Here is a 24,685-nt window from a genome sequence, read left to right on the forward strand (position 1 = left end):
TCTTTCCCTTCCTCACATGTCTAGAAGAGAAATACACCTGCACGGGTGGCTGAGAGCAGTGTCCTGTCCTGCTGTGGAAATCTACGCAGAATCCTGACCCCCCTGAGCAGTGCTAAAGCAGTTCCCTTGGGCTGCCTAATCTTGGAAAGGAACTTGCTGTTTCTGCCCTGGTGCCTCTCCAGATGTGCTTCTGTCAGGGGCTGTTCATATACAGGCTTTGTGCGTGGTGCACTGCGATGTCACTTGGGAGCTTTCCCTGCCCATGCCAGCTGAGCTGCTGGTGCGCTGCAGGTGTGTTGCTCATGAGCAGACAGGGAACAGTGAGAGCAAGGAGAGTCGATTCTCACTCTGCATCTCATTTTGCTCACAGCAGAGTTCACACTGTTTCTCTGTTACACCTGGTCAGATGGGTGGAATTCTCATTTCTGGTTCTACGAGTATCAGTCCTGGGGAGTAGCATCTGCACTGGCAATAAAGAAACATACAAAAAAAAAGGAGCCATTGAGCTTGCTTACCAGGAAGGAAAAGAATTGATCTTCTACAAGGAAAAGACTTGATCTTCCTCCATCATATATTTCAGCTCTGCCCCCTGTATAAATTGACTATTGAATATTGAATTCTTATAAGCCATATGTGTGCTGAGGTTGCTGCTGACTTGTTTGCTGGATTATTTGAGGTGTTAGTGTCATCCCGCATAAATAGGTCAGTCAGGACATTTGTTTTTAGCAGCTCATAAACCTGCTACATTTTATAATTTTCCCCCTAAATTCTTGAAAAGTACAATTGACAAGGACAACTCTATGTCACTGTTACTGATACACTAAGGTAGAGACATTAACACTGAGGCCAACTGATATCATACTCTTAGATAAACTAGCTCACTTCAACAGTTGTGCTGCCTCCTTGTACTCTGACTCCCTTGTTTGAGGCTATGTGTGGAGGTCACATTGTTAAATAGTTTAAATCCTTATGTCTACAGTGCACCAAAATTCCTAATCCTGTTTAGAATTTGGCCATATACTTCTAAATGTTGGTGGCAAGAATATGTTGACAATATTAAGGATCTCCTTTTCATTATTCAAATATCTACTACTTCTTCCACTCTTTTTTTCAATTGTTCTTTAATCTCATTAGCACAGGAAACATTTTCCTGTGTGTGATGACTCGTAATCTGTACCTTTCAAAATCGGCCTGTTAGATGTACTTACCTAAATAAAAATTTGGCTTATGGAAATTCTATTAACACTGTATTTGAAAGAAAGAGCTGGGCTCAGAACTTGAGTTATGACCGACAAGGGTTGATCCTTACATCATCAGTCTGTAAAATGAGTAGATCTGGAAATCTCTTAGAAGTGATAATTATAAAACCCTACTGGACAGAGGTGAAGTAAAAGTATACTCATCAACAGAGTTGGAAATAAAGATTATGTAAATGGGAAAATAACAAATCCCTACAGATCTGAGTAAGAAGGTGAGATAATTCTGCATTTGGGGCTGATACGTATTCTGTGTATTAAAAGCTTATTTTCCCAATCAGAGAACTAAGTCTGAGTCAGGATAAACACGGAAGATCTCTTAAGGAGGGTATATCTTCTAAGTTGTCACTTTTCCAACTGTAAAATAGATTAGAACTACTAGTTCTTGGAAAAACTGCATACATTATTGTAGTTCAGATGGAGACTATCTTTAAGAAGTGTAACATGTTCTGAGGCAGGCAAGGGAGGTGGAGGAGAGGACCATCATGAGAAATCCTGACCACTGTAGGGCTTAGAAGAAAAAGTATTCAAAGCCCAGCGATATCCAGGGAGCGAGTGATGTAGAAATATGGAAAAATTTTGTCATGACAGCTCACTGTGTCTATACAGGAAATTTTAAATAATATGAAGAGTAAACTTACACAAGTCAGATCAACTAACAACTAGGTTTTGGCCTGCTTTTAAGTCAAAAGTTCCTAGTTAATGAGATATGACAATTCATTCCTGAGAATTTGATTATGGTTCATCTAAAAATTCCAGGGAATTACAACTCTGAAATAATCAGTTGTTGCAGATAAGAATAAAAAAAAAATAAATTCACAGATTTTATCCCACAGCAAGAGCTTGTGCAGCTTTCCAGTGCAATATAGAGCAAATTTTTTCAGCAACTAATAGAGAACTCCTGGTTTAATTGTTTTAATTAACCAGTTTATGCAGTTCAGTACTACAGGAAATTCATACGTATTTACAGGAAGTAGCCAGGCCTGTAGGCCTGTAAACTTTAACACAAAGGACTTCATCAAAGGCAAAGATAAACTTACACTCAGTATCATCCTAGTTTATGTCCAAGGCATAATCATGTCCGTAATTTATGTCCAAGGCCAAGCATGAATTGCCAAACAAAACACTTAATTTTGGACATTCTGTTTTAAAATGTATTCCAGTGTCACACAGCTGCTGAAACTTATTTTACTCTTTAAAAATAAAAGATGTCTAGGTATAACAGCTTAACTGTTTCATTAGAGGATAATATAAATTAAGGCTTAACAAGGGTCAAGAAGTTGTGAATTTAATGTAGGTAGAGAGTCAGAGTTAAAGCTAGACATAGGAAAGAGAGTATGTCATGGTTTAACCCCAGCCAGCAATTAAGCACCACAGTTAAGCTCCTTGCATACTCCCTCCTGTCCCAGTGGGATGGGGGAAAGAATCAAATGCAAGACAAGTAAAACTCCTAGATTGAGATACAGACAGTTTAATAGGACAGAAAAGGGAGGGAAAATAATAACAACAATGATATACAAAAAAAGTGATGCACAACACATTTGCTTACCACTTGCTAACCAGCCAATCAACCCCTGAGCCACAGTGTCCCCTGGCCAGCTCCTCCCAGTTTACATATTTGGCATGATGTCATGTGGTATGTTTGGCTTGTTTGGGTCATCGGTCCTTGCTGTGTTCCCTCCCAGCCCTCCCAGCTTCTTGTGCACTCACAGCCTCTGCAGGCAGGGCAGGACGAGAGGATGGAAAGTCCTTCACATAGTGTAAAGACTGCTTAGCAGCAACTAAAACATCAGTGAGTTAGCAACAAAATTCTCATCCTGACTCCAGAACACAGCACTATACCAACTGCTCGGAAGACAATTTATTCCAGCTGAAACCAGGACAGCATGCCAGGAATGACACTTTCCATCTTTTAAAGAAGCAAGTATTAATCCTATCAGGTGATATGGTGAACCTGATGGAAGAGCAGACTAACCCAACACTGCAGATCATCTGAGTTGCCTTCAGAATTATATTGTATTGTATTCATCCTAATTTATTCAGCTTGTATTTCAGAGCACAAAGAATAAAATAGTTATTCTTCCTTTTGTAAAGACCCACTGATACATTGCATTTGAGCAAATGCTCGAAACGAACTTGCAGATCCCTGTGAGCATAAATTTAATTAATAATGACAGTAGATATTAAATTGTGCAGATAACTTAACTCATCGATATGGCAGAATAAGTTCATTTGCCATTTACTGCAGAAGATGTAGCATCTCTCCACAGTTACAGTATTTCTTACTGTAGTCTCCTTGTCATCAGTTGCATTTTTCTGAGTTGTGCACTTAAAATGAATACTACAATAAATGTACGTATTAAATATCCAACTGGACAGTTAGAGAGAGCCACTTGCTATTTAATGTTTTATGATCTATTTGTGTTACATTATCAGGGTATGCCTGTGGTATTTTGAGGAGCGATGTAAGCTTGCTGTGCCAGCTTTGCCTCCATTGAATCTGAGCCATGGTAGGATGGCCCTAGCAGAGCTGACTCCTTTTATGCGCCTTAGGAGAGTTAATTCCTGTAATGTGGTTTGATGGCTTTTGTGTGGCTCAGATAAAGCTCAAATCTGCCTGAAATATACCATGGTGGCATACCCTACACCATCCTCTCTATTCTGTAGACCTAATTCCTGTGGGACACTCATTCTGCCGTATTAAAAAAAAACAAACTTGCTAAATGAAACTGCATCCTTGCAATTGGAGGAATGATGAGGAAAATAACTATGTGGAGATCCAAGCACCTTCAAAGCAGTGTTATGCAGGCACATGTAATATACCTGACCAATGTTCCTAACAAACAATAAATATGGTCTCAGCAAACTGATAGATGAATATTGGAAAATCTGCTTTCCTGTTTTTATGCAATCTACCTCTTAGTTTCTTACCAGAGCTTTAAAGTAGCTTTTTGTCTTGGGTGGCAGAGCTACTGCAGCTTGCACATTCATCTTTGTAGCACAAGGCACTCTCACTTGCAGCAGACTTCTTCATGTTCTGGGTATTACCAACAACAAAACTCTCAACATTAGTTTCTCCTCAGCCAAAACTAACCTCATACAGGAACGGCCTTTAAATTTGCTGGCTTATCCTGTGAAACAATGTGGCTGGCTGGCAGTGCAGGTGTTCAAGGGTAAGGGCTTCCTGTGGTTTCAGATTTGACAGACTCCAGTTGGTGCCCCTAGTTATTTGACAGTGATGTGGCAACACTAAGTGGTTGCTGATGAACAGGTTTGCAGTGATCATGCCTCTGTTTTCTGTTTTTGTTTTTTTTGTTTTTATCTTTTCCTCAGGGGAAATCGCTCACATCAAAGAGGTTAACCAGTCTAGTGCAGTCCTACTAAAAGGATCACCTTGTAGCATGGAAGCAGACTCAAATCATTATACATACTTTGTAGCTCACTGATTGCCTGACTCAGAGGACAGTAGAACAAGATGTTGCATGAGCAAGGACCTGACTTGTTTTCTTTTGTGTATACTAAGGCATTACAGACTCCGAGGGACTCTCTAGCCTTTCGATGCCTCCATTTCGAAAACTGTCTGCTCACTTCCTCCTTCATATCAAGCTGGATCTGTGTCTTTTTATTTTCTGCAAGCTCAAGTACAGTGAAAAAAAAAAAAGCTTCTGCTAGGCACAGTTTATTAAAAAAATACGTCAGTCAAAAAAATGGAAGAAATGTAAAAAATGCATATATTAATAAATATACATATGGCATCACATTTATTGCACAATAAATTAGCACAGAAGGTTTCATTTCACTGATGTATTCACATTGAGAAAGAAAGCCTGTGTCTTTGTCTGTTGTCTGTATATTCTCTGTTAATGTTTCTTGCATTTATTTTTATACCATATTTAAAAAAGAACACCTTTTATTCCAGATGTATTAAAGTTGATCCTTTCTCTGTAAATTTGTGTATGTTTATATTGTTGTTTTATCTTTCATTAAAAGATGCAGAATCTCTTTCCTTTGGAAAGTTTGAGATTTTAATATTGAACCTGACGATTAGTCAAGAGCAAAATCACCCCCAAAATCATCCCCAAAAGTTACACACCTTGTGCTTTCCAAAAAGTGACATGAAATGGCATTTTCTTTCTCTCAGTGACACCAAATCAAACGCACTTTATTGAAAATAATTTACTTCTTATTTTCTTTTTATCAAGCTAGCAGCAGTGAGACCTTTCCAGCTTGCTCATCATCACATAAGCAAACCTTTCCTGAAGCTAGACCCGCTTTGTACTAGTGCAGCCTGCCTTGTCCACACAGTGATTCAGTCACTGCCTGAGACCAGATCGACTGGAACACATTTCCTTAGGAACCGACATGAACAAAGCTGGCTCAAAACACAAGTGCATACTTGCTAAATAGGAAGGACAGTGTTTATTTCTCCTTGCTGTTGTGTGTGATACAATGCAACATTTTGAGCTGAAAAAGTAGTGGTTTGGGAGTGCTAAGTATGCTGTCTGTAGAGCAAACCCTGGGTAGCAACGGAGGAGGCTGTCCTTTTAATTCAAGGGCTCTGTTCAGGTGTGCTGTTTGTTGTGTGTCTGCTGCTTAGGTTACTCACACAGAGACCTATTGACAGATTTACGAGAGCATGTAGCCGTTGCCTGTGAGACAGCAGATATGGAGCTACTGAAACTAAACTGAGCTGGAACCAGAAATCTCTGCTTGGCTTAAGAAACAGCGCTTTTGACTGAGAGAGGTGATGTCAGGACAGGCAGAATCTATGAGCAGAAAAGTGACGATGGGAACTAAGTTGAATGACAAGTACTGATATCTCCAGGGCATCACAGGTTGCATAGCACAAGCAAGCCTTTTAAGCAATGCACAGGATAGACTCAGGACAGCCAACTCGAGTACCATCTGTCATACTGAGAAACAGCAATCTTGTTTCAAAGGGACTACCAAAGCTAAAAATGCACACCCATATGCGTAAAAAAAAAAAAAGTGGGACAGTAATAAACACATTCAGGCAATAAATTTTAATATAGTAATGCTATAGCCATTTCACATCAGATAGCAACCAGAATTGCTGCTGCTGGTGACAGGGCTCCTGTGCAGAGCAGCTGTGGGTAGAAGGGAGCTGAGCTGCCTTCTGCAGGGAGCGCTCACTTCTCCATGGTCTCTGTCAGTAGCCGGCTGCAGCCGTAGCCCTGACTGCAGATTCTCTGAGGAGGTAGTCTGAACAAATCCAGGACCAAACACATCATAAATCACCATGAATGGCTGTTCCCCAGGTTTTTTTTTCTTGGTTGGGATATCTGGAGGTTTGGGATTTTTGTTTGTTTTTCTTGTTTTCACATGCCTCTGCGTTTCTGGTTTCTAGCTAGGATGATAATCACTGGGTTTAAATGTCTCAGTTTTTGCTAGCACAATTCCACCAAGCTTTTATCAGAAAACACTGGAAATGCCCCATGAGAGCTTAATTTTATCAAGACCTACATCTAGGTCAACTGAAAATATTCAGTCTATGGAGACCAGATGAATTTTAATAAATTGAACATTAAACCCTGGATCTTAAACTCTGAGATTTAATTTTCCTTTACCACAGAAAGACAAGCTCTCAGGCATGAACGTGGGCCCAGGCAATCCACAGAAATTTGAGTTCTGTTTCAGTTCTCAGTGCCAAATAGTTATTTATTTCCAAACTCCTGCTGCCACCAATTGCATCAGCTGGTGCATTGCCTGCTTTGCCTGAGGAGTTAACTAATTAGATACCAGTCTCTGCTTTGAAGACTCACTCCCTCCTAATAACTGAGGTTTCAAATTCATGCATTACTTCATGCAACTTTACCCTAAGATTTATTTAGTTTTTTCTAAATCACTTTACAACACCAACTGGCTCATAATAAGATGTGGATCATTTGTATTTCTAATAGTTCTTTTATTTCCTTTCAATAATTATGAACTCACTATTGAATGGATGCCTTTTCCTGTATTTGCACAGGATTTAACACAGTGTAAAGTAAGCATATGCGTTACTTACACACATTGCAAGGTAGCCAGGGAGCTGTGTTAAGGTTTCATTTGAGCTTAATTTCAAGCGATGCAACTCCACTGTCACACATGAGTGAATCTGGCCCAAACAAAATCTGTTCTTCAACCAGATGATTTTTAAAGGGTTTGTGAGCAATCTTTTGATACCTCAGCTGATCACTGTCATCTGCCGTTGATACAATACTGAGACTGGCAACTCCAAGTAGGGGCAAACTTCCTTTTACTTCCCCACAGAGAAAAAAGAAATACTTTTTTAAAAACGTATATGAAGATCCACTTCCAAGAATTAAGAGTAACACAGATTAAGGCATGTTTGTATAGCCACCAGACAGCTGAGGTATGATTGTGGTTACACAGTGAAATACCCATTAGGAATTTCAGTGTGGCCACGAGTCTGCTGAGGGAAAAAGGACCAAGAGAGGAATCCAATCTGAAGGGACCACATTTCTTGTCTCCTGAGGAAGGACCATCAATCACTGCCTCCTGGCTCTCCTTAGGAAGCTGGAAATGCATTAATTGTAGTATTAATTAAAATAACCACTTGGAGCTGGGGACTGTTGAGAGTTTGGTTTCATCAGACAGTATCTTTCCTTATGCATCTTTGTGCATAAAATAGCTCTTAAGCCTACAGAGGAAAAAAGTGTTTGCTAGTGCTGCTGCACCCTTGATAAGGTTTTCTGCTCCCAGACCAGCCTGGGGACAAAATTGCACAATAGGAGAGGTGGGAGCTTCCCTAGCACCTTCCTGAGAAGAGCAAAATATTCTTCTGTTAGGTGCAATTAAAAACTGCCCTTCAAACCTACAAATCCAAAGTGGGAGGAGAAGTGCCTGGAACAGTGACAAGAGAAACTGCAAAATGCTGATCTGAAACAGTAGTGGAGACTGGCCAAAAATTAATGAGATGAATGTGGATACAGGAGTAAGAAATGGGAATTAATTGTGGTGACAAGAATGGAACCAACAAGGGAGGACAACTGGGGAACTGAGTAATTAGGAGCAAGAGATGCTGAATGCAGCTAGTTGATCATCTACCTGTTGGCCATGGCCATACAGAGTTGGAATAAAACCCCAAAAAATCAGACAAGACCAACTATGGCTAGCCCTTTAAAACCCAACAGTGACATTGTTTTCAGCTAGAAAGTAACTCATTCCAAATGCAGAGAGCTGGATTTTTCAAATTGCACCCCATGTTTGAAATTATGAGATATAAATGCCACATAGTCATCCAAGATGTAACTAATATGAGGGCAAAAGCAGTTTCAGAAAATGAGACCTCTACAAATGCATTTAGGTTCATTGTTCATTTATTGAAAAAATAAATGAAAGCCAAAGTGAACAGTTAAAGTGAGAGAAGGCTTCTTTCTTTAAGAAATTAGAATAAGGAGTTAGGAATCACCAGTGATGTGCTTGTGGCTCTTCCATTTATCTCTAGGCCAAGTGATTAACAGCTGTTTGAATTTAGATTTTAAAATTACCATGTTTTCATTTCCATTCTAGTTGGAGATGTGATGCATAGAGCTAGCACCACTGTACTTATTAAGTGCATAAAACATAGGAATTTTGCTATAAAGAAGTTAATAGCTAAAAGAACCTATATAAACTAAGGTTTCAATCCCAAAATATTCAAGGGAAATTATCAACAATTTCTTCAAACATATAATTTGTCCACAATTCACTTAAGTAAGTTACTACGTGGTTGTGAGTCATATCAATCCACCTTTTGATCTGACTGTGCTGAACATACTAATGCTTTGTCTCCTGTGGGTTGCAGACAAGCTGAAGTCCCAAATTAAAGAGGCAGAGGGGAAGACATGTCCATCACTTGGAGGCCACGCTCCCCCTCCTTGTGCTGTTCTGGACTGTGGAATCCTCAAGTGAGGATTGTGTACAAATAAATGGTGTTTGTTTGTACAGATGTTGGCTTGAGGACTGCAGAGTCTCTCCAGTCTTTATTTCTGCCGCTATGAAGATTTTTTTTTCCCCTAATATCTAAACTAAATCTCCTTGGCTTAATTTTTGGGTTTGTTTGTTTGTTTTCTTTTGCTGCTGTTTTGTTTTGTTTTTCCTGGACTGCTACAATTGCTGTAATAAAATATTTTCTACATTTTTGCTCAAATAGGTAGATAGCCATTGCAACATTACAGCTGCTTTTGGTTTTCTTACTGGTCTTTTCTTCAATGTTGGGTGACTTCATTGCTCTCCTCTGGGTTAAGGATGTTACAGCTTTCTTGGAAGACAGTACCCAGAGCAGGCTGAAGGGCTCCCAGCCAGGTTCTACAGGAGGTGGGCAGAGGATTGCTGTAGCACTTATGTCTGTACACACAACTATGAGGCTTGCCCTTTTTTATGCAGTAGATGGCTGTTACTGAACTGAGCCAGCTTATTTGACATGCTGATGCCCAGATCTTTTGCAGTAAAATGTAGCTGTCTGTTCCCCTTCATGTGTAGCTCACTCTTCTTGGGTCAGTGGGGTGTCTCCAGCTACAAGTTGAGTAGCACCCTTGCTTTTCAGAATGTATTTCTCTTTAACCAAAGCCACTTTTTAATTATTTAATTTTTTTTTAATTTATTCTAACCTGTGAAATACTTGTAGCCCTTTTACCTCCTGGTAACTTTATGTGTGAGAGCAAGGACCCTGCTGGTCTGATTCTTTAACACAGATGCATGAATAAGTGAGTATCATCATCACTATTTGCCCTACGGGATCAGTGTGTGTAAATTGTTAAAAGAAATTGCTGTGACAAGAAACTCTGAGAACCTGCTTAAGTGCTAGATGATAGACCTAATTTGCAAGTATGGACATGGACAGTAAATGTCAAACAATATTAAGACCCAATTATAAATGTTACCTTGTTAGTAGCATTTGCACAATTTTTTATTGTACTTTTCCTTCACTCTCAAAATATAATCTGCTGCATTTACCATCATTGTGTCTTTTTTTTTATTTGACTATATTTTGAAATTCTTAGATTCATCATAGATGTCAGCTTACAAATGAGATACTATTTACTATCCTTGCTCTTAACCCTGTGGCTACTTCCACTCTGTCACATAAATGAAGCATTTCACTATTCATGTAACTTTTCTGTCCACTTCTTACTCCTTTCCCTTTTTCCTTTTTAAAAGATGTGTGTCAATGGCATATTTAATGTAACTTACTTTCCCACGTTTTTGCTGAAAAGAATGTGTAACCTGAAATCTATGACCTTTATTTTGAGTTAATCTCTTCTGATGCAGTTTTCTTTATACTGCTTGTCTTTTCCTTCAGACATTCTTTCTTCTCTCCCTCCTCCCCAGTAACATCTGTTTTAGGATTCTTCATCTTTTATGTTGTTGGGTTTTTTTCCTTTGTTCCTCTGATCCTCAAGCCATTGATCCCTCCTGCATGTTCCTACAGTGCCCACTAATGGTCTTTATACTTACCTCCTCTGTTTTATCTTGGAATTGTAAGAAATTGTAAGGACAAAAAAGAGAAAGTATCAAAGGAAGGGCCAGCTGATGTGGTGCCTTGGACTGTGCTCTGATCTCAGGGCACCATCCTGTCCAGGGGGGCCTGCAAACTACTGAAAATACAATGCAGGCAATTAAATAGGTAATACTGAGGTAATGAGGAAACTGATTCCCAGAAGGTCAGTTTTGGGGAACAGTTAAGTTTGCAATTTGTAAATCAGTTTGGGTTGCTCCATTTCTCCTTCTTCCACCACACCTAAATTGCTTCATCAACGTCTCTGGCTCCTCACCTCGCAAGGCCTTGCCACATCTCTATTCCCTTGCTTTCCTTCTCAGTCCTTTTTCTCATCCTGTTGCAAACTCCTGGCATGAAGGAGTGACTGCAGCTGCTCTCCTACCAGTGCATTTGTGTGAAGGGAGGGATTTTCACTTGCATATTTGTTTTCTAGCTTTAATGATAACACTTGAAATGTCAGACTTTCATTTTGTTCCAAAGGGCTTCTTCCCAGTGCAATCCTTGTCACACAGACCCACATAATTTTTATTTTTATTTTTTATTTTATTTTTTTTTCTGTAGCTTCATGTATTACTGACATTCAGACATTTTGTTGGGAAAAAAACCAGCAAAACCAAACCAAACAAAAACCCAAACAAACATAGAAGATCTGAATTTTAGATATTTCTTCTGCTGTTGGTCAGAGCTGACAGGAACAGCAGACAAACACATTGACATCTACTCTCTAAGTGAACCCCATTGCTTTGTTAAAACTGCACTCCTGAATTCCTATTTGCAAGGAGTCATGAGCATCTGCTGACCTTTCAATGCTTCTGTTGGTACCTCTCACTGTTTATTCCTGCCCCAAACTCCCAGAGTACTTCTAACAAAATCAAAGATGTGAAACCTGTAAGGCTGACTTGAAAGCACAGGTGCCCTTTGCCAAGCAGTTATGATGGTGCTTGTTAGCTGGATGTCAGTTGTGGCACCTTCTTTGGTATCCTAAAGTGGGGCTGGGTTTTTTTGAAAAATGGTTTGGACTCCTCCTGCCACTCCTCCTGCTTCAGACCACACCACATGCTGGGAGTGCACCTTTGTCTCTAGAAAGCTTTTGAACCACCAATTGCATGGACTAGGAAGAGTGGCTTTGATCATCTTGTATCTTTTAATGAGAAGGAAAAAAACAAGGGCTTGGAGGCCAGAAGACCTCGAGGAATAAAAGAGGGAGAGAGGAAGGAGTGATTTTAAAAAAAGAGCATTAAAATAACAGCTGAAATAACATCAAGACCCACCACCAGCCTCTCATGATGGCTATTACTTATTTTCTGTATCCTGAGAGCACTCATGAATGGCAGCTGTCCTCCTGCTCTGTGTGTTTAGTGCTGTGACCAGTGAAGTGTCAAAAGTAAGCAGACGAGGAGAGAGAGACCAGGGGACATGCGTCTGTGTGATGGCACTGCTTGGCCTGGGGCTCAGCACTGGGAAATAAAAGACTAAGCATCGGAAAGACAGGAGGACTTTGATCTACATAGCCTTCAAACCACACAGAGCTTGCTTCTTGTAGTTTTCATCCCAATAAAGATTTTGAACATGTTGCCTCAATTGCATGTGAAGACAGAAGGAAAAGAAGAAAAATCCTTGTACATACTCGATGTGTTGGAGAAGTCCAGTGTTGCCTGTGAAGAAGTCTAATGATGTCCATAGAAGCTGCGTCCTTTTCCAGCTCCTGAAAGCTCCTGTGCTGGGATGGAGCTCATTACTCCTCATTAGTGAGGCCTCATTGTCTTGTGCACACAGCAGCAGTGGCAGCTGCCTGCTTCTGCTTGCTCTGTCAGAGCAGAGCTGCCTGCAGCACTCGGTGTCAGTCCTTCCTCTAATGCAGAAACGGCTGCTTTTAACAACTCTCTCTCTTGATACTATTACCTTCTGTTGATTCGTATTTTTATGGTAGCACCAGCATGGCTAATCTGGCACAATACTGCCAAAATTTTAATTCTGCTAAGGAAAAATGTGTGGTCAGAATAGTACTACTTACTTGGAATTGTGTAATGCTGAATATGAAAAATACTAATTATAGAAATTTATTATATGGGACATTTTTGGTATTTGTTATAGCCCATTATATAAGAAATCTAAATACAAAAAGAAAGGAAGGAAGACAAGGCAAGCCAATTTTATTTACCATAGTAAGGCGAACTTTTGGTGTTATACAAGTTTTCCTTTTAAAAAAAACAACAAAACAACAAAACCCTGTTTTCTTTATTTTTCCCAATAGTTATGGACTGGTAATATGTCACATCTTTATGGGGGCTTTTTGTTTGTTTATCTGTTTGTTTTCTGGTCTAGTCTTGCTGATTTACATGCTGAGAACCGGTATTCACAGGAAACACAGAAACGCAAATTTCTTTTCCCCCTCCAAACAACTCAGCTCCGGTGATGTAAAAAGTCGCTGCGAGTTTTGCTTCCAACATTAGCAGCCAAAAAAACCAGAAATCGCCAGAGGTGTGTAGGACAGATGCCGGGGCCGGGGGCAGCACCTGGGCAGGGCAGGGGCGGGGCGCGGGGCGGGTCCCGGGGCCCCGACGGGGCGGGCGGCGGGTCCCTGGTGCCATCTCGTGGGTGCGCGCAGGAACCGCGCCCGCGCTGCTGTTTCCACCGCGGGGGCAGGAGCCCTCGTGTCCCGAGGCCCTGCCCTTCCCCTCTCTCCTTGTAGCTTTTTTTCCTGGTGAAAGAGGGGGTTCCCGAAGAGAAAGTGCAGGTTGGCGTAAACCGTGTGGCAAGAGTTGAAAATGCGTCATTAGAAGTGGATGAGACCGATGCATATTTTAGTGGTTGCATGGTCGACGGCTAAAACAGAGGCACAGCACAACTGGCAGTAGCCATTGGTGGAAAAAACCCACCACCACAAAACAGACAAACAAACAAACAAACAAAAAACTGCAGCAAATGGTATTTGTCATATTCCACTAAAAAGAACATGTCATATTTTTGTTAGAATACGTCGGAGAACACCATCTCTGTTAAGACAGTTCTTGGAAACCAATCACAGAATCACGGAATGGTTTGGGTTGGAAAAGACCTTAAAGATCATCTCATTCCAACCCCCCTGCATGGTCAGGGACACCTCCCAGTAGGCCCGGTTGTTTAAAGTCCCATCCAACCTGGCCTTGAACACTTCCAGGAAGGGGGCATCCACAACTTACCTGGCCTTCAGTGTTGCTGGACTACAGGGAATTCCACCTACACTATTGGGAATGTAAGCAGATACATTTGGCTTGCTTGAGTTGACTGCAATAGCTATGCACACTGACTTAAATAATGAAAAAACACAGTGCAGTGCCACTGAATATAACAGTATCCCCGAGCAAAGAAGAAATGAGGGCAGCCACAGAGCAAGCCCAGTATGTCAAGGTCTGATTTGACTCTGGAGACATGCACAGGCTGAGGACTGATGGGAGAAGTAGTGGCACAGATATGACTGTGAGGGCTGGGGGCAGCCTGGGCACATTCTTGGGAGGAAAACCCAGCAGAGAGACCCCTCCACCAGGCTGCCTGTGGGGAAGATGGGCTTTGAAGCTGTCCATCAGAGCACTGCTGCCTGTTGTTCCCCTGACTGCGTCCAGGGCAGTAGGATTTTGGTCCTGTGGCTGGCAAGTCTGGCTAGAAGGAAACCCACTCCTATCTTGTTCTAGTTTTAGGGGGAGCCTCCTGGTAAGAGCTAAAAGATCACTGGTTTGCCACTGCCAGAGAGAATGGTATGGCCTTTATGGCTCTCCACACTTCACTTACTGTTTGTACCTTGGTGAGAACAAGAAACCAAGTCTAAAAACTGTGCTTGAATTTCGTGGGCTTCCATCCATATAGATGTATTTTTGTGTACTGAAATACTGTATGCAAATACATGGGTTTCATTTACATTTATTTTACGCTGCCTTTTCCCTCTTCTCCAGAGCCTCTAGGCCATGTGACAGGGTTGCTGAGAAACTCTATGTATTTCAACCTTTTCCATTTAATCTTTTTTTGCATGTCTTGTTCCTGTTTCTCCAAAGAAGCCACTCTCAGTCTGTGAGGACAGCAAGCAAACCAGGGCTATGTGCCCTAAGGACTTAAGATGCTGAACCATTCTGGGGAGACTTTATGCAGAATTGTGTAGTTGTGGCAATACTCTTCAGCTTTGAAACTGAGAGGATTAAATGAATATTTTTTTCTCCATTAATAATAGGCAACTTTCATAACAGAAGGTTTAATGAAAAAGATATTAGGTATTTTTATTTATTTATTTATTTTATATCTGGAATGGATGTTACGGAAAGTAATTGTCTCAGCTTTAGGGGATGGAGAGAAAGTTTGTCTTTGCTTAGATATATAGCACTCGCTTTCAGGATGGTGTCATTTGATAATTAATGCCACATGTTCTTATAAGTAGGATGTTTTTCTTTCCTTGCTGTGTCTCCCCCCAAGTCCTGCTGAGTAATATTTCAGATGGTCACGGTCAAAAAAGGCATGTGACAACTTCCAGATGTTCCAATAATCAAAGCGATCTGCAGATCTAAGGGAGCACACCAACAAACAAATGAAGGATAACTTAAAGGGCTGCAGTCTAGGTGGGGGGTCACGTTCAGAGGTGGTGTAGCATGCTGAAGGGTAGTCTTTTAATATCTGGAGAATTCACTGATGTCTACATCATCTGCTAAAAATGAGAAAGTCTGATGATGTGGTTGGGCAGGCAGTAGAAACAGAAAATACAGGATCTGTTCATGGTTTTCCCGCACCATGGAGCTACGCTGCCTTTCCAGGGGAACGAGGAGGGCTGTGACAGTGTGACATAGCTCTGAGCTGGGCTGGCTGCTGGGCTCCAGCTTGGATGATGCATCTGGAGCTAAGCAAGGCAAGTGTGCCCTGCTGCCATCTCTGGTGTGCCTGGGGCTGCCCCTTCCCTGAGCTGGTGATGCTCCAGGCTGAGCTGCCTTCAACTGAGAGAGAGGACATCTCTCAGAGCAGGGAAACACTCCTGCTTCTGGCTTGCTCCTAGCCCACTTCATACAGGCATCCCCTTAGGTACTAGTAACTACTCCACAGCTGGGTTTGGGAGCCCTTCATCAAAACCCTTCATCGTCCCAGGCAATTTTTGTTGTTTCACCGTCCCCCACCCCCACTTTACAGAAACAGACATGGCAATTTAAGATGTATGGTAGGTCAATGTATTCCTCTGGGGTAGGAGCATTTGTCCTCAAGGAATAAGAAAACAAAAGCATATATTAATCCCTGGCAACCTGATATTTGTAGAGGCGAATGAGCACAGTTGTGTGGTGCAGCGTGCATGGAGCAGCAAAAGGGAACAGCAGGAAGAGGCTGCATGTTGCTTACTGCTGTCACACAGCCTGGGAGGTCCTGTCTCTGGTCACAGGAGGGACAGTGTTCCTACTCCACAGGACCCTACAGCAAGTCTGCTGGTGCCTTTTCATACACTGGCATCTCCTGTGGCAGCACCCTGCTGCTGACGGCACAGCCTTTGAAATAGATGTGCTCTGCATCTGCCTGCTGTGTGTGCCACCGGCACAGCTCTGCTAGAAAACTGTTTGACAAAGTCTTCCATGTGGAACAGGAACAGGGAGGAGCAGGCATTATTATTACTAGTATTAAATATTGCTATAACTAGTACTAAAACTATAATTACTATTGCTATCGCTTTTCTTTCTACTACTACTAATTTGTGTGGAATCATTTCTGGCTCAAAACTGGGATACGGCTACTGATGAAGAAAGGAAGATCTGATTGCATTATGGGAACTGCTGGGGTTTTGAACATTGCTGTGACTCCTACAGTCTGATGCTTTTGAAGTGTAAGTATTTGGGAGATTGATACTGACTGTTCTTTCTCCTTGGTAATAAGGCTTTACATGACTTTTCCTCCAATCCTACATGAGTCTTTTTACCACTTGGGAGGTAATGGGATAATGTGATAGCAAATTGAGTTCCGTATTAGGAAAAGAAGCAACTTTGGGTATTTTTTCCACTACCAAAGCTGACTTTTGTCAGTCAGGATCTCCATATTGCATTCCCCAAGGATCTGGAGAACTTCTGGCAAGATTGTTCCTTGGTTTCGTTCAAGGAATCCCTTTGTACTTACATAGAGGGACAAACATGAATACACTGCTCATCTGGAAAATTGTACCATAATGGCTGTGTGCATGGAGGGGCTGGAGCCTGAGAAGGACATTGGTAACGAAGTGGAGGTTTTGGAGGAGCCACCATGACACAGAAAAGCACCCAAAAGTGAGGAGGAGGATGCAGCTCATGAGCATGCTGGTATCTGAATGTGCTGCAGAGAAGCAGTGGCCGTGAAAAACTACATCTGGACCGTGTAACAGGTATTTATTGTGATGGATCATCTCTGTCCTGTTCCATGTCCTTAAGACTGAGATGACAAGGTCATCTTATGTTGCAATCCTTGAAAAGGTTTGAAGGCCCGTGTTCTACTAGCTGGAGCACTGAGAGCATGTGCTTCCTTCACTTACGAAGTTGTTTTCAAGACTGCAAGCTCTTTGCCCGTGTCCACTAGGAAAGTTATAATTACCTATGTATGGTAGATGAAAACCAGAAACCATTCACTGCCGTGGAAGCTGACAGAAGGACAGAACGTCAGTGGGGAGACTTGATCAGGGAAATAAAGCTACTGCGTCACAAACAAGTAAACGGTGAGAGAAAAAAGCCAAGCAGCCTCTATCTACTATCTGCCTATTTACTGGTCATCCATCCAGCCCTATCCTAGCTACATATTTGGATGTTTTTATTTAAAAACAGGCAAAGGAGCAGTGTGGGGAGATCTGGCTGGGGCAAGAGAAAAGCAGCTAAAGGACCCTTTTCCTGGATGGCAAATCTGTTCCTGGTCTCCCTTTAAGGCCTCGTAGTTTAGAAAGAATTGCATTTTGTTTTTCAAAAGGCATGTCAATCTGTTATGCATTAAGAAGACAATATGCCTTCCACATTTACTCTTCCTGCAAAGACTGATTTTTGTAGAATTTGCTAGTCATTTTATTTCAGACACATTTCTTAACATGTTTGGATTGCTTTGTGGTTAAACTTAGACGCTGTCCTTCCTGAATCTTATAAGGCTTGCTGTGTGGTGTTTGTCCTTTCATGGTCATTACTGATACATACCTGTTGGACTCATTGTGGTCTGCTAAAATCGTTTTGTCAGGGTAAAAATTGCAAATTAAAATATTCTCTCAGAGGGAGAACTACCAATACAATTTTGTAACAAAAAACAAAATTTCTGAAGTGAACTTAATTTAAAATGAAAACTGAATTTTTCCCTTTACTACTACCCAGATGTTGTCTTCCCAAAGTTTCAGACAAGAATGATCTCTTGGAATTTACCAGCTCTTTCAATATCCCAGACCTAGTGAAGCCAGCCAGCGGCTCTAGCACCCGTTCAAGAAAATCTGCAGACAAGGCCAATGCCTGACACCTCTAACAATTAAAATCAATGGTCAAACATCTTTTACTTTACTTTCTCAGTTTTTATTCGCTTCCACTGTTTTTTGTCAGCTGGACCTCAATTTTGCCCTTTTTTATGGGAATTTGGTAAGTTCCCACCACTTTCCTGTCTCTGCTGCTTCTTTCTTTAAAGCCTCTAGTCTGTTTCCCTTGTTTTAATAGCCATCATTCTCATCTGTTGACTGCAGATCTTGGCCGAATCCTGATAAAGTCAACAGAAAGGTTTTCCCTGGAACTTTAGATGCGTTCCTGTTGTGTTTTTTCTTTCCTCTCCTTATTCTTTTTGCTGCCTGGCTGACTGATTTAAACAAATATTTTCAGAACAACTTGTCCTCAGTTGACTAAACTGGTAAATAATGGATAAATATAGTTTTGATTGGGAACAGCTTTCTGGCAAAGGGTGGAGTGCGGCAGTAAAGAAAAATTTTTCTCACCTTGAGTCATGGAATCTGGTTGGTCAAATTAGAACCATTTATTTAACCTGCCTGTACAGCACACAAACATCATCAGAGAGGTCCTTTAGCTGTACAGGTACTTCAGGCTGTCTATACAACACTAGCTGCGACACCTGCACACTAATTCTATGTTTTGGTTTCTCTCTTTTTTTTTTTTGTATCAAAAGCAGCGTAAATCTAATGTATATATTTAAGCAAAAGCTCAGGCTTAATTTTCATGCTTCTTTTTCTGCACCATCTGAAATAGAAATGTTCTATTATTAGCTTCAAGTTTCAACATATAATAATTGTATTGTAAAATCCTTGGTCTCCTAAGACTGGCTGCCTACTTCTGTAACTCAGTCCTGCTGTGACAGTGCTATCTTATCAAAACTTCAAAAGGAATGTTACTGTGTTTGTTAGGATGAAATTTTGCATATTTTCTACGAAGCACACAGAAGACTTATATTTCTATGTGTTTATTCACACGAAAGGCCTAGAAATATAAGCATTACAGTGTCCTTGATACACACAGTAAAAATAAATACCCAACTCTCAATAGTGATAGGAATATAAGTAATCGTATTTTGAATTTTTATTATAATAAATTATAGCAATAGTTCACACAACCCAGCTATTATCTCAGATTGTCTCTCTGCAGAATCACAAAAACAATCTGAGTCATTCCAACTTGATTCATGTTCAGTTCCTGTTTGGGAAGGCTTCCCTCACCATCAAACCACCTGGTAACGTTTTTTTTGCTGCAAAAGCTCAGGTTCTCTGCAGGAGTCCCACAGTCTATGGTGGGTGCTGCAGCCTGAGACATATATGCATTCCTGTTTTTTTGTAGCTGCCTGTTTTTTGCAGAGGTCCGTGTGGAAGAGGAGCCACGGGATTTTTTTTCCTGTGTGATGCATGTGTCTTTTTGCCACTTTGATGGAAGTTGTTTAATAAAGACTTATCAAACATATCAAATGATACTCAGCATTTGAAAGAGGGAAAAGAAGTGGAGTTGACACATAAAGTTCACATTGAGTATGAACCAATTTCAGAAAGAAGGACAGTGAATTGGCCTTTATGAATAAAGCAAGGCACCAAAGAGTTGCATCTCTGTTTGTCCCAGGGTCTGTTCATGGTCTGTCACTGAATTCTTGTGAAACTTTATTTATCTTTGCTTTGGTTTTCATTTTACCTATGTATTATATGGTATTTAAATCAGTACATGCAAAATATATTATTTCAATTAGTAGATGAAGCTGATTCATAAATAACTTTGTCCTCTCACCTGAAAAGCATGATAGAAACAGAAAAAACAATTTCTAGTTGCCTATGTTCCTTACCTCACTTGAGAGAGACCTCTCTGAGGTAAAAAAGCAGGACAATTACTCTATAGACTATCTGGGACATGAAGTGAGTAATAATGTGTGACTTCAGGGAAATGAAGCTACATAGAATTATGATGATACAAGCTAAAATTTCTGCAGTTGAAATGTTCAACTTTTTTTCTGATAGTGTCCTGCAACAACATCCTACTCCTTTTTAGTATTAAGGGTCGGTAAAAGCAAATAAAATTATCACTTAAAACATCAGCAGATATTATAAATATTAAGGTTATCATACATAAAGAAACTCTGGAAGAAAATGCCTGAAGTACTCAGTCGGTTGATAGCAGATGGCTGAGCAATAGTCATTTATCCAGTGGGACAAAGCAAAGCCAGACGCAGAGAAACATGGTACAAGAGCTGCGATTGCTGGAGGTAGCACCCTCCACAGGGGCACAGTGACCTCAAACAGGACACACCAGGCCATGTCCAGGGCATCAGCTGGACCTCAACTCCAGGAGTAAAACTGGTCCAAAACGAATGTGATCCTTGGAAACATGCATGTTTGACAGGGATGTTTTGCTCCCTCTGTATGCATGTCAGGCACTGCCTGAAAGCCAGGGAGGGTGCGGGCAACCCTCTTAGAGCAGCCAGAAGGCACCCTCTGGTAGAAGCTTTAGGTGAGAAGTCTTTTAAGCATATGAAGAAAAGCTTAAAGGATCACCAGTTACAGACGGTAAGTATTTACAATAAGATATAAAAAGGTCTGGTGGCTGGAGTTGGGACAAATGTGCAGGAGAAAAAGGCTACATGTTTCATACTTTACTGGCATGGATCACAAGACGTTATTGTGGCTTTTCTACCATTAGTAATTTTTAAATCGAGAATAGATGTTGTTGGGTTTTTTTAATCTGAAAGATGTACTCATGTTTCAACTGGACAGAATTCAAGGATGTTCTGTGTCCTAAATTATGTGGTTAGATGACCACATGGTGACTCCTGGTTTTATAATCTGAAAATCCTTTTGGTCTGACAAAAAGTGCTGGAGAAGATACTGTGATTGAGAATTTGGATGCTCATTGTGTTTACTGGGGTCAGCACTCACCTTTCTTCCTCCTTCTGAACCAGTTTAGGCACTGACTTCTGGCTTGTCTCAGCTTCAGAGCTGCACTAGGCAGACCTGTGCTGCCTAGCCCAAAGATGCTCCCTTTTCACTTATTTCTCTCCTCCCAGGCTGGAAACCCACATTCATTTTTCCGAGGAGCCAGGAGCCACCTTGAACCGGGGAACTTCTGTAGCGCTCTGAGAGTAGCCATTCACAAAGACCTTACCGCTCTGAACTACAGCACGCACAAAGAACACTTTTTTTCTAGTGACTACAAAATGCTGCAGTGAGCTTTGCTCAAATGAAACTTCTGTTAATGGTAGTAGAGCTTTGTATGTTAGGCACCAAGGATTATGAGTTGATTGTGATCATACATTTGCTTCAGAGTAACTTGCATTATTGAGGAAGAAAATCAAACTCCAATCAAGCTGTTCAGAGGTTTTGAAATATTCAGAGGTAGAGCACCTAGCTTCCCCGTTTTAGCCATTGGGGTAGAGTGCAAAATGCAGCTAAGCAGGCAATAGTCTCAGGATTTATTGCAGTGACTGAACTTATACAGAAAGTTCACAGAAAAGCCTGCTCTTGTGAACTTTAAACCAGCATTTACAAAGTAATAAGCCATAGATTATTTATATAATAAATGGATGCATATCTGTCCAAATGTTTAATAAAGATAATATGTGAGAAGCATGAAATAAGTCATTTTACTCTGCAGTAAAAATATATTTCTTCTATTGGATGCAGGACAATGTCAATAACAATTTAAATCTTTTGAAGCTTTGACAAGAATTATACCAAAAATAGAGGTCTTAGAATGGGAATTTTCAGGTCAGATGAAAACAAAATTTGAGAAAGTAGTGACTGAATTCTCTTTATATGTACACACACATACCATTTAAATAGGATAGAGATACCAAAAGGTGAACTGAACTGTGCAACATGATCCAGCAAAATATGTTTTCATAAATACTCTTTGTCCCCAGGAAGACATGGGGATGATGATGCTGTTGATTTTAAAAAGGTCAGAAAATGCTGTTTCTGGTTGCTTTGGCTGTTGGAATATGCCTGGCCTGGAAGGGTGAATACTTCTTTAGTCTACAGTTGCCATATACACAACTGCTTGCTCCCTGTGCACTCTCCCTCCTCCCCAAAAAGCACTGATCAAGGACACATAAATGCTATCAAGCAAATAACATGAATTATATCTAAATCATGACAATAATGCCAATTTTTATTTCCTGAGTGTTCCCAACAGACTTGAACACGACCTCCAGCCTCAAGTCATTGTTTACCATCTTTTAGCCAGGACAGCTGGCTCCAGGACTGGGAGTCAAGTAAAATGAGTTGAAAATATTATTTCTTCCCCATGCACTCCTGTGCCTGTTGCAACTCAAATATATTGAAGAAGTTTTCTCTCTTTAAATATATATCCATATAGCTGAATTCCAGATTTGTATTATTTTACTTTACATTTTGCATCACACCAAGTGCCTACGTTAACATTTGATATTTGGGCTTGACAAGAAGAGCAGGAGGGAACTGCAGAGAGGGCAAAGACTAAAGTGTGTTAATACCATTTCTACGCTTGGGCCTGGGTCTAGGTACTCTTTTGCATCACATTATCAATCTTGAAGCTAGAGTGGTGGCTGCCTGTCAACACTGGGCAGTTCTCAGGGTGGGAGCCTGTTCAGTCCCACTGGCACTAACCACACCTGCAGCATGAGGTCTGCCACTCTGCAAGCCTGGGTCTGCTCTTCTGGCTCGCTCAAGTCTTTTCACTTAAGCACACACATGCACACAAAATGCTTCTTTTGAGTCTAGCTCCTTCACCCTCAAAGGATACGAAGATGCTCATGCTTCTTGCTACCAATGGACTCCCAAAGTCTTGCATTTTTGGAAGAGGTAAGTGGCAGAGGAGATGGACCTGCAAATGTGAGAAGGAGTGTTCCTCAGAGTGAGAAATTATGGCACAACTCTGGTTAAAATCCCAAGTCCCAGCTTAATTGACTACAGTAAAGGGCTTCTACTGACACTGACTGCTGCTTTACTACTGCTATTTGTATCAGTCAAGGAGATGCTAAAAGTAATTACAAACCAAAGATTTCATACCAAAGGACTTTATTAGAATAGCAGCAGGTTAAGCCAGATGATGGAAAACATTTGTCAAGAGTTTGATGTGACTGACACCCATTCCTGAGCTGTCATGTGCTGTGGTATTTGCTTTACATTCCTACAGAGGGTTTTCAAACAGTGAGAAGAAGTGATCAATCCATTCAAATTTGGTAGAGTGGTGCTGGCACTGGTTTCTGTGGTTGCAGTCATGTGTCAAGAGCTTATTTGTGCTGGCATCATGAGACATGCCTACGTCCTTGATACTTGAATCTCAAAAACTTCTCTAAAAGAGATGCCAGTAAACTGTGTTTTTTCTCCAAGCACCAGTTACTCTGTAGATGTAATCAAGTTAACAGCCATCACATTTGTGCTTATACTGGCCAACAAGGGCTGAAATCTTGACTGTGTTGAAATCTTTGGTAAAGATTTGACTGAGAAGTTCAAAAAGGTTTTCACACAAAAATAAAAAGATGACAGGGGAAAAAACAGAGTTTTATGTAATAATGGTAAAATGTTCTTGTTTTTCAACAGCTTGGGTGTCAGTGCCCTTAGTTTATAAATGTTCAAGTTTGTTTGTACTAAAATGAAACAAAAAAGTTCACTCCTCATTTCCATCTCTCCCTCCAAACCAGAACACCTGGCCCCAGGCCCGTCTGCCAGCCTAGCCCAGGTAGGTACCATATAGCATAATGGTGGCTGGTGAGGCGAGTCGTACACCAACTGAATGCACAGAATCACAGAATCGCAGAGCATTAGGGGTTGTAAGTGACCTCTGGAGGTCATTGAGTCCAACCCCCCTGACTAAGCAAGACCACCTAGGGCAGGTCACACAGAAACACATCCAGACAGGTCTTGACAGTCTCCAGCAAAGGAGACTCCACAACCTCTCTGGGCAGCCTGTTCCAGTTCTCTGCAGCCCTTACAGTAAAGAAGTTTTTCCTCATGTTAAGGTGGAACTTCCTTGCTCTATCTTGCATCCATTGCCCTTTGTTCATCACAGGGCGCCACTGAAAAGATACTGGCCCCTCTTTCTTGACACCCACCCTTCAGATATTTATATACATTAATAAGATCCCCTCTCAGTCTTCTCTTCTCAAAACTTAACAGCCCCAGGTCTTTTAGCCTTTCCTCATAAGGCAGGTGTTCTTGTCTCTTAATCATCCTCATAACACTCCGTTGGACTGTCTCAAGTAAATCTCTGTCCCTTTTGAACTGGGGAGCCCAGAACTGGACAAAATACTCCAGGTGGGGTCTCACTAGGGAAGAGTAGAGGGGGAAGGTAACCTCCCTCTACCTGTTGGACACATTCTTTTCAATGTAACCCAGGATACCATTTGCCTTCTTGGCCACAAGGGCACATTGTTGTCCCATGGATAGCTTGTCATCCACCAGGACTCCAAGAAGGACTTCTGTCCTTCTCCACAGAACTGCGTTCTAGCAGGTCAGCTCCTAATCCGTAGTGGGGCATGGTGT

General features: G+C 41.1%; 1 protein-coding gene across 2 annotated transcripts in view; it reads left to right on the forward strand.

The window, feature by feature from the left end:
- RGS7 (regulator of G-protein signaling 7) overlaps positions 1–21,592 on the forward strand; it is a 147,987-nt gene extending 126,395 nt beyond the window's left edge. The window contains exon 15 of one of the 2 annotated variants that reach the window (XM_009997572.1): positions 21,229–21,592. In XM_009997572.1, the coding sequence (XP_009995874.1) occupies positions 21,229–21,390 (162 nt within the window). In that variant the 3' untranslated portion in view covers positions 21,391–21,592. Of the gene's footprint in view, positions 1–4,589; positions 5,259–21,228 lie in introns of those variants that run through there. The other variant, XM_009997573.1, reaches the window with a different exon arrangement.
- The last annotated feature ends 3,093 nt before the right edge of the window (positions 21,593–24,685 follow it).

This window comes from Chaetura pelagica, unplaced genomic scaffold (assembly GCF_000747805.2).
Source record: "Chaetura pelagica isolate M959 unplaced genomic scaffold, ChaPel_1.0 scaffold235, whole genome shotgun sequence".
Classification (NCBI taxonomy): domain Eukaryota; kingdom Metazoa; phylum Chordata; class Aves; order Apodiformes; family Apodidae; genus Chaetura; species Chaetura pelagica.